The sequence below is a fragment of the Eulemur rufifrons genome, chromosome 15, assembly GCF_041146395.1.
Source record: "Eulemur rufifrons isolate Redbay chromosome 15, OSU_ERuf_1, whole genome shotgun sequence".
NCBI classification, from domain to species: domain Eukaryota; kingdom Metazoa; phylum Chordata; class Mammalia; order Primates; family Lemuridae; genus Eulemur; species Eulemur rufifrons.
In genome coordinates, this window is record NC_090997.1 from 92,765,772 (window position 1) to 92,779,714 (window position 13,943).

Below are 13,943 nucleotides of genomic sequence, written 5' to 3' on the forward strand. Positions count from 1 at the left end.
ATGAAAATATGGTTTAGATAAATATAGGCTATTTTCTGTACCTAGTATGACTGATTAAAAATTACCTTATGTTTGGTCTCTTTTGTATTAAAATGTCTAACATATTTTTTCCAGTAACTCTACAAGTATTATATAAACTAAAAACATCCAAAGTATTCGAAAAGTCAAGAAATAAAGATGACAGGCCAAACACGGACATCGTAGATGAAGATCCATATGCCATTCAGATCATCTCCTGGTGTCCAGAAAGTAGAATGCTGTGCATAGCTGGAGTTTCAGCACATGTCATTATTTATCGATTCAGCAAACAGGAAGTGATTACAGAAGTCATTCCGGTAATAGTCTCTCAATTATTTTCAGTGTCAAGTGTCTGACATTTTTAAATTTGTGGATTGTTTAGAAGACTGTCTGCAGTCAGTTTGTATAGAATTTTTTAAAACACCTCGGTATGTACATTTCCATTTCTCGCTTGTGAAAACTAGCATATTTTTTGCATGTCTTTTTACTTAATATTTAAATCCATAAGAACATTGTATGTTTCATTTAAGAAAAGTGAACATGAATATGAGTGTACTCTAATTTGATATTAACAGAAGTGGCATAAATTCTAAAATTATGCGTGTGTGCATGTGTACTCCCACACATGCATGCATGCATTTTTAAAAAGCTGAGTCAGAAACATTTTCTTCCCTGTGAAATCCTTATCTATAGAAATCTTGCTAAATTTTTACCTTTATATTCTTTCCACTGAGGTTTGTGTGTGAACGAGTGTAAATTGTAATGAATAGTGATTATTAGGAGTAGGTAAACTGCCTTACTTTTATGATAGATGCTTGAAGTGCGATTGTTATATGAGATAAACGACGTGGAATCTCCAGAGGCTGAGCAGCCACCACCTTTGCCAACACCCGTGGGGGGTTCCAATCCTCAGCCCGTTCCTCCTCAGTCTCATCCATCTACCAGTAGCAGTTCATCTGATGGGCTTCGTGATAATGTACCTTGCTTAAAGTAAGTTATAAAAAATTACAGAGTTGTTTTGGATATTTTCTTTTAATTTAGATAAATTGTAGGTATTAGCAAAGCTACAGTAACACTGTGCTATGATGGAGCAAAACAGCATAAGAGTGGCTCTTCCTTTGTTTTGCTGTGGTTAATCCCACTCATTTTTCTATGGCATCATCAAGAATACGATTACATCTTATGATTTTTATCCTTAAATACTACAGTTTAATCTCTAAACATTCAGTAAGGCAGCATGGATCTTTCCAGTATATATCACTCAATCTTCTAAATCCATTAAGTCTGGATTTATATGTAGATTGGATTTATTTGAAGATTGCTTTCTACCACTCTGAAAATTCTGGTCTTTTTCAGTCTTTAAGACTCAACCATTTCATAATCATTTCCTTACCTTTTTCTGAATTTTTTCTAGCACCATGGTATCTTTATTTAAAAGCTTTTATTACAGCATTCCAAATTTAAATACAGGGATAAATCTTGCTTTTATACAGGGATAAATTGGATAAGGTTTTCTTTTTTCTGTCCAATTTATATTATTAAGTGGTTAATTTTTTTTAAGATATAGGCAGAAAAATAAAACAATGAGTAAAGAGTTAAAATCATTGAAGAATTACATGAAGACTATGTGATTAAAAGTATTATATTTCTAGAGAAGTCAATCAGGATAATGACTGAAACGTGGTCTGGAAGAGGTCAAAGAGATTCAGTAGAACAATGGCGGACAAAAGCCAAACTGTAGTAGGTTTGAGGTAGGGAAAGTGGTAAGTAAGAGAGAGAATTTGCATTTATTAAAAGAACCAGGCTTTGCCTTATTTTGCTTTAGATCTGCTCAAATCTGTTCTATTGGTGGGTAATTTAACACTTGCCATGACGAATGTCTATGATCAAGAATGCATTCACACCAAAGATAAGGCAAAGAGATATTTTTATATCACAATCATTTAAAAAGTACAGATTTTTAAAACATTCTTTACATGTTTACAAAAATTTAGGGTCGTGTATTCTAAGCCAATGGTTCTCAACCGGAGAAATTTTGCTCCCCCAAGGACATTTGACAATGTCTGGAGACAGTAATCATAGTCACATCAGGGGGAAGTGGGATGCTATTGACATTTAGGGAGTAGAGACCAGGGATGATGCTAGATACCCTACAATGTGCAGGACAGCACCCACAACAATGAATTACCCAGCTCAAAATGTCAGTAGTGCCAAGGATAAGAAACTCTGATCTAAGCAATATTGAGGTTAAGCAGCTATATTTCTCAGGAAGGTCTCAAGTTTCTCTCTTTTCTTCTCTCTCTCTTCCTACCTCCCTCCCTCCTATACTAACACACACACACACACACACACACACACCTCCTTTTAGCTACTGTTTAGCACATGTTTAGCTAGAATGAGACTTGGGAATACAGAATTCTACATTTTTCTCTCTTAGATACTGATTTGGTACTACTTTACTTTAAACTTAAATTTGTTAAGTTTCCATGAATGCCCTTTCTTCTGATTTAAATATGTTTTTCCAAGCTATTTGTTAAATTTAATCTTTGTAAGCATATAAAGTACAATTTGTCTTTTGAACATATTTTGTAACATATTTCTGTATTTCTTTAGCGGTTTTAATCAACTACTGAAGTGACATTTTAACAACATAATTCCATATAAATATACATTATTATCTTCAACAAAATTAGGATACTTTAATTTGTACTTTATAATTTCTTACGCCTCCAAATGTTCTTGGGCTTGTGGCCAGAGATCCAGCAGTGTAAAACATTAAATTATTTTATTTTCCTACCTGAAGATTAAGTATCATCACTGCATTGCTTTCTCAGGATGGCATAGGTCAGAGGAAATAGTACTGACAGGAGCAATAGTACTATTTGAACCAAAATGACAAGACCACTTACCTTGGCATTCTAGGTTAAAGTTAAAGGCAGACCTAATAGGTGAGACCTTGTCCTCTGTTCTTGGAAAGGTCTTTTTCCAGTTTTTTTACTGACTGAAAGAACATGGAGAATAATTAAAGTAACAACCAGGAGTAACTTTTAAAACTACCAGCCAGAAAACCAAAACAGATCTGCAATATCCAAATATCCAAATCCTTTTAAAAGTCAATATTGACTTAATTCTGCAACTATGAGTTTTCTTTACTGTTCATGGACCTAAGATCATGGTATGGCCGGCCATCTTATTGGGAGGGCATTTCATATTGTGATGGTATGTTTTGGCACACTATTAATCTTTTATAATTATTTAGTAGGGTATCACTTAATGCAGGAATGCTTTTTATTGCTATTTTAAAAATGCTTTTTGAGGGGAGTTCTGTTAGCCACAAAATCTTATAGGCCAATCCATTAAATTTTTTTGTGAGGAGAGTCCTTTTTTGTTGTTAGCATTAACTGTTAACTTTTATGTATGAATATACCTTACCTATCATGGGAATGTACGCACAATTACATATAAACAAATTTTTTCTTAAACCTAAAAAAATTAATATGACTGATTTGATGGTGATGTTCTTTTTTGTCCTTTTGAATATCATTATGGACTCCCAATTTTTTTTAAAAAAACAGTCAATTTGTTTTAATTTATTGAATTTGATTAACTTGATGTGATTTTTGTCACAGTTTGCTAGAGGAAACTTCTTTTAAGTTGGTGTTTGAGAATTCTTAACACTACCTCAGAACTTTTTTGAACATCCTTGGTTTCTGTCAAGAAGATGTTCTAGACGTTCCTTGAAGTCTGCTCGTCCTCTCACATAGAATCAGCTACTCCAAGAAGCCCTGGGTCCTTTCAGTGGAGAATAGAGTAACATACTAAAATATGATTTCTAGAAATGTATGTAGCACTGTTTTTAATAAGCACTGTGTTGTTATAATAGACTATGTGGTAACAAGAGCTACCAAAAAAAAAGCCTTTTAAAAAAAAAAAAAACAGTAACTAAAACTCTTATACTTCTCATTGAATTTTCACACTACTTTTTAACTGCAGTCCCCAATCCCCCAAAGGCAAACTAGTACCAGTCTGTGGCCTGCTAGGAACTAGCCTGCACAGCAGGAGGCGAGCTGCTGCTGGCTAGCAAGGGAAGCTTCATCTGAATCTACAGCTGCTCCCCATCACTGGTATCACTGCATAAGCTCCACCGTCTGTCAGATCAGCAGAAGCATTAGATTCTCACAGGAGTGCAAACCCTACTGTAAACTGCACATGCGAGGGATGTAGGTCGAGTGCTCCTTATGAGAATCTAATGCCTGATGATCTGAGGTGGAGCTGAGGCAGTGATGCTAGCGCTGGGGAGCGGCTGCAGATACAGATTATCATTAGCAGAGAGGTTTGACTGCACAATAAATATAATGTGCTTGAATCATCCTGAAACCATCCTCCCCACCCCCAGTCCATGGAAAAATTGTCTTCCGTGAAGCTGCTCCCCAGTGCCAAAAAGGTTAGGGACCGCTACTCTATAATGTCACTAATTAATTTTTTAACCTCTTTCCCAAAACATTCTTCTCCTATAATTCGATTAACTGGAATTTTTCCTTTAATTATCCATTAACAAAATTAATTCCAAAATTAGAGTACTAAAATTATCACTAACAATAAACTACTAGATGAACAATAAAATATAGCATTACAGTTGTCTTTTGGACCTTTGAGCATATTTCAAGGAATGTGTAGTCAAGTTACTTTGTTTTGAGTTATGCTAACCTCATGTATTATAATACAATTTTATAAAATCATTATATCTTGAGACTGTTACTGTTTTAAATGACAGTTCTTTTTTGGAAGCAGCATTTTATATCTGATAGAGGTAACAGCCTCAGACAGCAGTTTGCACAGCCAGACGTGACTATAGCACCAGAAGTGACTCCGTATTAGGTGTACCCTCAATGATTCACATTTACCCTGAAGTCTGGACAATCTGCTAGCAAATGTATCATTCAAAGTTCAGCTGTCATGGTCTTTCTCACTAGAAGTACCAACTAGTGATTCAGAAGTGTTCTAACCTCTGAGTTTGGTGTTAGGAGAGTGAACACTGAGTAGTGTTCCTGCTCTCCTTCTTTCATGCACTGTCACTTCAAGGCAGAAGCCTTAAGAATTGTTGAAGTGTAACCAGACTTTACATATGTTTTGCTAGAGCAGTTGTTGGGGAAAGAGTTTATGCAATCAAATACATTCTTAACTTAAAGTCACATCAGATTTCTTAATAATAAAAGTAGTCACACACAAAAATATAAATTGTTCACATTTTTAAAAAAATGTATCTTTCAAATCCACTTGAAATTTCCCATTACAAATATAATAGGTATTGTGTCAGAAAATCTCCCAGTGTTATGAGCCCCTCCTGACTCATTGCTAACATGCTTATGACAAGTTTAATCAGTGTAAGTTTAGCATGAACTTACTATTCGTGAGGTTTGGGAATGCATTTAACTACCTCCTGCTGAGTAGTTCCATCACCTCAGGTCCCATCAGACTGCCATCCTCAGACTACCATCCACCACATGGTCCCCTAAAACTACCTCTGCATCCTGCCATCCATCTGTTTTTCTTTCTTCCTTTCCTTCTTTTCCTTCCTTTCCCTCCTTTCTTTTTCTTTCTTTTAGACTGTAGAATCACTCTACTCTTCCTCTTCTACCGTACTTCTAATCAGCCTCCAGCTCATTCATTCATTCAGTAAATAATTGAGTACCACTTTTGCCACAGATTATTAAAAGTAGCTGCAAGGTTACGGCCTTCCTGAAACTTAGAGCCCTGTCCATTCTTACTCCATAATGTGTTTCAAATCTGCCTTTTTCTTGTTTTACGTCAGAATCACAGGAACTTCCTATTTGGCCTCCGTATTCTACTTCATCTTACATAACATCTGCCAAATTAATCTTCCCCAAATATTTCTTATAAACCTTCATTGGTTTTAATTCTTTAATAATGAAAATGTATTACTTTTGTATAATTTGACCATCTACAGACTACTTTCATAGGCACACAGAGTTTCCTCATATTGTATGTAATTATATAGTAACATTCCCACTTTTCAGATGAAAAGACAGCTGGTGAGTGACAGAGCCAGGACTCACACTCCAGCTTTCCCAGAGCCCGGAATTCTTCCTACTGTCATCAAACCTTTGTGGCCAGGCCTTAAAGACCCTCTAAAGTCTGGCCCTGGCCTATCTTGTTATACTGTTTTCTCACTTTTTCTATACACACCTTCCACTGTGACCAAACTTATTAATCCTTGATTATGAGTTTTTTGCTGCTTCTTGTTGGAATATGTTTTGCAAGAGCAGTATTTTTTTTTAGCACTATTCAGCAATTATTGGGGAACGAGTATGTACAATCAAAGATACTGTTACCTCAAAGTCAAAGAAGATTTGTTTTCTAATAAAAGTAGTCACAAAAAATAAATTGCTAACATTTGTTTGTAACTCATTCTTTAACTTGTATGTTTGAGGCCTGTTTTCATTTAGCAAAATCATGTTTTTATTATAAGTTTTAAATCTGCTTTTCTAATTTATGCTTTTTACTAACTTGACTTTTTTTTTTCCTCTTTTTAACTCCTAGACTGCTGCTGCTCCTCAGCTTTCACCCCCGTCTCTCACTGCCCTTCTTTCATCCCTCCCCCTCCTTTCTCCCCACTTCTCACCTTCTCTCCTTCTCCTCTGCCATCCTCCCCATTTTTATATGTGGAGTTTGCATATGATTTCTTATTTTTATTTACACACCTGTTTAGCCTCTCTAACTAGATTATATGTTTATTGATAAGATTCTGATTTTTATAGTTTTAAATATCTAGTATAATCTCACATAAAAAGTTATTTTTATATGGCAATTTATATATGACTTTATAATTACATAGGCTAATAAGATAATTTGAAAATGGGTTAAAAGGTAACATGTTTTTCTTTATTTCAGAGTTAAAAACTCACCACTTAAACAGTCTCCAGGTTATCAGACAGAACTAGTTATTCAGTTGGTGTGGGTGGGTGGAGAACCACCACAACAAATAACCAGCCTGGCAGTCAATTCTTCCTATGGACTGTGAGTATAAGTTTTATTTTTCTCATCCTTTCTTAGTACTCTATACGTCATTTTATTTTTAAAAATAGAAAGGATAGTGTTTGTTTTATCATCACCTAAAATAATGGTGTATAACTTTAATTTGAGACCAAATTCGGTATGTTTATTTGGAACATAATTTTGTCCTGAATAACTTACTCTGAGTATGTGTACAATGCCTTCTGATATAAAATTGAATATCTCAGGGACCAATGAATTATTTGAGATAAAGTTTTAAAGTCAGTATATCCTCTCCTGGATATACGCCCAGAAATAATTTTCTTATTAATATTCAGTATAATGAAGGTACAACAATATGAGCCCAGAAGATTGTGTTATAAATAGATTTTGTAAAGGTTGAACTGTAGCTATATAGTTTGTTCTTTCTACTTCCAGAATTAACATATATAAATTGTGAAAGCATAGCAGTAATTTAGCAACATATCCATCTATACTGCAGGTATATTTGTTTTATATGTCAACTTATGCCTTCAAATAATAGTGTTACTTACACATACTTTTTATTAAAATATGATAGACTTATAAAGCATTTTGCTGTTATTTTGTTTCAGAAATCAACATTGCAGTTTAAGAAACTGCTTACTAACTAACTGTTCAGTCCCAGAACTGTTTATCATGTATAGTTCACTGTCTGTTTCCTTGGTGCTATCCCTGGGGTCTCATTCATCGTTTTTCTTCCTGGTAGCTTGCACCACCTTCTCTATGTCTTATACAGGTAGCCGTCTGCGTTTGCGGGTTCCATATCTACGCATTTAGCCAACTGTGGATTGAAAATATTGAGGGGGAAAAACAATAAAAAATAACAATACAACAATTAAAAAATATAAATTTAAAAAAATATAGTGTAACAAACTATTCACATAGCATTAACACTGTGTTAGGTATTATAAATAATCTAGAGATGATTTAAAGTATATGGGAGCATATTTGTAGGTTTTATATCAGGGACTCGAGTATCCACAGATTTTGGTGTCTGTGGGGTGCTGGAATTAGTGCCCTGTGGAAACTGTAGATCACACTAACAATGGCAATAGTCTTCTCTCATATCGTTTATTTCTGCCCCACAATGTAAGTACACAAACCTCCTTGTAAATATTTTATCACCCACAATCATAAAGAAAACAAGCAGGGAATGAGAAAAAGAAGCAATAGGAAGTTTCAAAGGAAGTTGCAAATCAGTCACAGGCCTCATAATTGCAGTTTAGCCCTTTCTGTATATTTTTACAATTTGAATTAGTTACCAAGATTATATAATGTGTAAATGTATATTTAAAACTTCAACTGAAAAATCTGATTATTGGCACGTCTGCATTCCTGCATGGCAGTAGTCAGCTGGAACTGAGTTGAAGTTTTTCCTCTTCAGATGCATCCTACACTCTTCAAATCATCACAGTTCTTGCATGACCTCTTTTACTTACTTACATAGCATCTCTATATATGTCAGTTTTCAACTCCTGGCTTAGATCTTAAAAGAATAACATTCCTTTATTCATAGTTGATTGATTTAATAGTTCCTGACTCATAATTGAGAATGTATTTCAAACACCCCAAAGGGAGGCCTCCAAGACTATGCTTCCTACTTTTTATTTTTAATTGTAGGGGTTGCCAAAACTTTCCCTGGTATATAATCTCCTACTTTCTTAGTGGAAAGGAATGTATTCCCTGAAAGGCTCAAAATGCCCTCAAGGCAGAAAAAAATGTTACATTGAAATTTGTATCTCTTGTCAAATTTCAACTCCTTTGCCAAATATTTTTTATAAATGATATTGATAATTGATTTAATGATGATAATTAATATCTGCAGATGATCTAAACAGTTCTGTGAGAGGGCATATGTAACCTGTATTCCTATGATCGTGGTTTTCTTTTATTTCAAAGAAGAATTTTCTGAAAGGCCCATCATGCCTCTTTCTTCAACTTTATAGACAACAATACATTTTTTTGTAATTATTTGTGCTAAAATGTTTGCTCTTTTCCGATTCCCAGGGTGGTTTTTGGCAATTGTAATGGCATTGCTATGGTTGACTACCTCCAGAAAGCCGTGCTGCTCAACCTGGGCACTATTGAATTATATGGCTCTAATGATCCTTATCGGAGAGAACCCCGATCTCCTCGTAAATCTCGACAACCTTCAGGAGGTAAAAAGAAAAAAGAAAACAAAATCCTGGGCTTTAGGATTCCTATACATGCTGACTTACAACTGTGAATATAAGTACTTCAGTTAGGTAAATAGCTTGCCTAATTCAGTCTGTATATATAAACTGTCAAGAACTAGCAAAAGGTATGAGTCTTTTTTTTTTCTTTTGTATTGTTATTTTTTGCATCTGTTTTTGATATCCTAGGATTTTATTTAACATTGAGAAAGAACCACAGGGTCAAACTTTTCAACTAAATTATGACAGGAATATTTTTCTCATTATTATGGAACAAAAGTTTATTTCAAAGTTTTTGCCCCTTTTTATTGTTTTGTCCCTAGAAACCAATAATTGTTTCAATTATTAATGTTTAATTGAAAGGAATTATTCCCATGTTAAAGAAAATGCAGATGAAAAAGTGAATTTGAATTGTAGGGAAGTACAGCATTCTCAGAAAGCTTTGACTGAGTGCAAGCCCAGATTCATTTAGAATTCTTTTTATAGCATTCTTACTTTTGTGTTTGCTAGGTAATTAGTCTTAATTTTAGACATTTTAACACTAATAGCTCATGAAACACATGTATAGACATGTATAGTTAGCTATCTGTACAAATACTTCTTTGCCTTTTTTTTTTTTTTTTAAACTTCATGACACAACAGAAAATAGCATTTGATATATGTATGGCACATGGGGCACACTAATGAAGCTTCCAGAAGTGAGTGACCCGAGCGTTCCAGTTTCCCCAGGGCTTTGCCCAGCTGGACCAGGGCTTGAGGGCAGCCCTATTTGGAGCATACTTACTTGTAGAATACCGCTGTGCACTGGAACACTGGGAAGCTCTGTTCTGTACTTCCAGACTCAATCTTTCTGCTTTAAAATTCTTTCTGAAATTCATTTTTCAGTTGCTTTCAATACATTATTAGCAAATGCTACCAATTTTACAATTCATGAGAAAAGCAAAAAACAAAAACAAAAAAAGATGAGGGAATATAGACTTTTCTGTTGCTTTGGCTTGATAATTGATTTTTTCTTTTCAAAGTTTTTTTCTGTTTGTGTTTGTGTGATCATTTTGTCATGTAATATCTTCAGCAGAGATTATTGTCCCAATCATACCATTCTAGTATCTTTGTCTCCTTTTTTTTTTTTCCTTCCCCTTTTCATTGCTTCACTAAGGTATGCTGGTTGTGACTGCTTGCATGTGCGGCCTTCCTAGTTTATATTCTGAGTCTGTGAAAAAACTTCGTTCTTCTTTTTTAAGTAAGTCATTTATGTCTTGGTAGGTTTATTCTTTCTGTAAAATCATTGCCGTTTCCCCACTTATTTTTAAAAGAGCTTAGTAAAACATTCTATATCTAAAACACTATATACTTTTTACTTACATTCACCTTATACTATGTATATAAAACAGCCATTTAAATGCTTGTGTCCCAATCTCATTTCTTTATACAGCAAAGATACTAATAGTGTTAGAAAGTTAGAACATTATCATGACAGAGAAAAAGGTTTTTTAGAAGATGAAACCTTTAAACAATTTTTAAAAAAACGTGGTAAAAATTTTACTAGTCCTAAAATTAATCACTTTTTTTCCTTTATGCCTTGTATTAGTTTACTTAAAATTACTAGAAATTAAGTACCTAAATTTATCCAAGGATAGGGATCAATTTTACCGTATGATTTTAAAAATACTTTTTCTTAAGTTTCACTGCATCCTAGTTTATTTTCTAGTAAACTCCATATTTATAGTATTATTTGCTTCATTTATATTGAAGAATTAGATGTTCAGGTACAGGAGAACTATTTGAGTTTTTATTAGTTTAAATATATTTACCTATTGTTATTATATCTCACTTTACCAATATTTAAGATTATGTTTTAAATAAAATTAAACTTATTTTAAAATATGCTTTAAAATAACATCTTAAGAATATTTGTGCCCCAAGAGATACTTATTTTTAAAATAAAATTAAATGTAGAATAATTGATACTAAAATTTTTAAATCGTATTGATGTAAAAATGATAATCTTGCTACAGTGTGTATTTATATGTTCTTGAGCTGTGCCCCAAATATCATGAAATTACTCTTCAGTTTTTTTAATAGATAAGTTTGAATGGAGAAATTTTTTTGTTACTAATAGTTGCTGATACTAATATAATTTCATGAAGAGTCTAGTTTAGGCCGGGCGTGGTGGCTCACGCCTGTAATCCTAGCACTCTGGGAGGCCGAGGCGGGTGGATCGCTCGAGGTCAGGAGTTCGAGACCAGCCTGAGCAAGAGCGAGACCCCGTCTCTACTAAAAATAGAAAGACATTATATGGACAACTAAAAATCTATATAGAAAAAATTAGCCGGGCATAGTGGCGCATGCCTGTAGTCCCAGCTGCTCGGGAGGCTGAGGCAGTAGGATCGCTTAAGCTGAGGAGTCTGAGGTTGCTGTGAGCTAAGCTGACGCCACGGCACTCACTCTAACCTGGGCAACAAAGTGAGACTCTGTCTCAACAAAAAAAAAAAAAAGAGTCTAGTTCATTCACAAATTTATTTTATAAGATAAAACATTACTGTTTAGGCTAAGTGTAAATATGTTATAGCTATATTACAATACAATGTATTGTTGACTAAAATATGGACTGTGTTGTTACAATAAAAGTGATGAAACTGTCACAGGGATGAACAGTGATGAAGTAGTTCAGCTGCCTCTTTATCTGCTAGCAGTCTAATTCTACCAAAAGTGAACTGTCATTCATACAGTGAAGGACACAACAAAGGAAATTCCTATTCTGAATATAATTCTAAAGCCCAAATAAGATCTAATTAGTGATTTGGAAGTGATAGACACATGGGGAAAAGTGTTGCTTACTCTTGGAAGTTGATAATGATAAAGAAGGAAATTACAGGCAAACTCTAGTTTGTTAGGCTTTAGGAAAGATTTTTCTGAGAGTTATGGGTAGGAAACTAAAAATGAACTTTTTTGCTACAATGGCAATTGCTTTCAAGTCTTCAGTATTTTCAGTAAGATAGAAAAGGAAAAGTAGCTGTGGAGCCAAGTAGTACTGGTTGAAAATTTCTGTGTGTATGTCTATAATAAAAAAGAAAAAAATGCCATATATAAGAAATAAGGGACACAGTCAAGAACGGATCAATAAGTACTGTGTCAAAAATAATAGAAATAAAACAATGTTTGGTTACAGTGAAAATATGGTTAAGGAGAAAATTAGGACCCCAATTTGGGGAAGTTTTTAAATGTTAGTTGAAAAACAAAAGACCTAAAATAACTTCACTTCTCAACTTCCCATTAAGAAGAATCATCTTTCCTCTTTGGAAAATATGAAAACTAATTAAGAGGAATTAAAAACCAAGCTACTTTATGCAAATAAGGAATATTAAGCAATAATAAAAAATTGTCAAGAGAGTTTGTGAATTTAAAAGGTACCCTCAATTGGTGAAGGTCAAATATTTTAAAAATCAGTTAATTTGAGGTACACATTAGTCAGAACTCTAGAAAGACTTGCTGTGTAACTCTATATGCACATTTTGTGTGCATGCAGAAAATAGAAGTCAGCAAAAGTTTACTAAAAGTAAGTTGTAGCAAAATCGGTGTTATTTTTTAAATCTGTTAACTACATTGAAGACTTATGGCAGCCTGTTAACATAGTGTTTCCTGAAGTTAAGGAGGTGTTTGGTAAACAATTCCAGTGATAACTTCCGTGAACCAGGTAGAAGTAACTTAAATACCTGGTTCAATTTGAAGATTGTGAGATTGATTTAACCCAAGAATCAGCAAACTACTATTTGCAGGCCCAAACTGCCCACTGCATGCTTTTTTAAGTACAGTTTAATTGGAGCAGTGCCATGCTTATTTGTTAATGTGCTGTCTGTGGCTGCTTTTGTGCTACATAAGAGCTGAGTAGTTGCCACAGAGATTTTGGCTCAAAAAGCCTACACTGTTTACTTATGTGAATCTTTACAGAAAACATTTGCCAGCCCCCCAGGTTAAACCATGGTACCTACGAGGTCAATTTGTGACCTAATACTAACCTTGATTGTAGTGTGCTTCAGTTAAGGCATATAGTATATTGAGTAACATATGATTGTGTTTTGTTGAGTATTTTAAATAGTAAATTAAGCTTCCTATCTGGACATTTGAAAGAGATGGTAGGCTTATCAAAATTGTTGCTATATTTAAGGGGTAACTACTTACTGCATTTGATGGCAGAATAGACTCAAAAAGGTGCTCATAGGTAGAAATAGTAAATTTAAACCAAAGAAATGGAATTTCTCAGCAATAAATGTTAAGTCCTGTGTCTAGGTTACAAAGATTGATTGTATACATACAGAACAGAGAAAACCAGCTCAAGAGTAGTTCATGGGAAAGAAACACTTGCAGATTTTGTTAGTTTAGGCAGATCTGAGTTTAAATCTCAGCCCTCGGATTTTTCTTTTTTGTCTTTTTTTGAGACAGTCTTGCCATGTTGCCCAGACTAGTGGTGTAATAATAGCTTACTGCAGCTTCAAACTCCAGGGCTCAAGTGATCCTCCTGCCTCAGCCTCCTGAATGGCTGGGACTATGGATGCCTCCATGCCTGCTCATTTTTTTAGTTTTTTTGTAGAGACGGAGTCTTGCTATTTTGCCTGGGCTGGTCTCGAATTCCTGGCCTCAAACATTCCTCCCACCTGCCAAAGTGCTAGGATTACAGGCATGAGCCACCACTTTCAG

At 34.4% G+C, this 13,943-nt stretch overlaps 1 protein-coding gene across 4 annotated transcripts in view; it reads left to right on the forward strand.

The window, feature by feature from the left end:
• The window catches only part of STXBP5 (syntaxin binding protein 5), a 160,657-nt gene that overhangs the window by 97,756 nt on the left and 48,958 nt on the right, over positions 1–13,943 (forward strand). For all 4 annotated transcript variants that reach the window (XM_069488927.1, XM_069488928.1, XM_069488930.1 and 1 more), the window contains exons 15-18: positions 115–335; positions 830–1,008; positions 6,931–7,056; positions 9,082–9,233. In XM_069488927.1, coding sequence (XP_069345028.1) covers positions 115–335; positions 830–1,008; positions 6,931–7,056; positions 9,082–9,233 — 678 coding nt within the window. The remainder of the gene's footprint in view (positions 1–114; positions 336–829; positions 1,009–6,930; positions 7,057–9,081; positions 9,234–13,943) is intronic.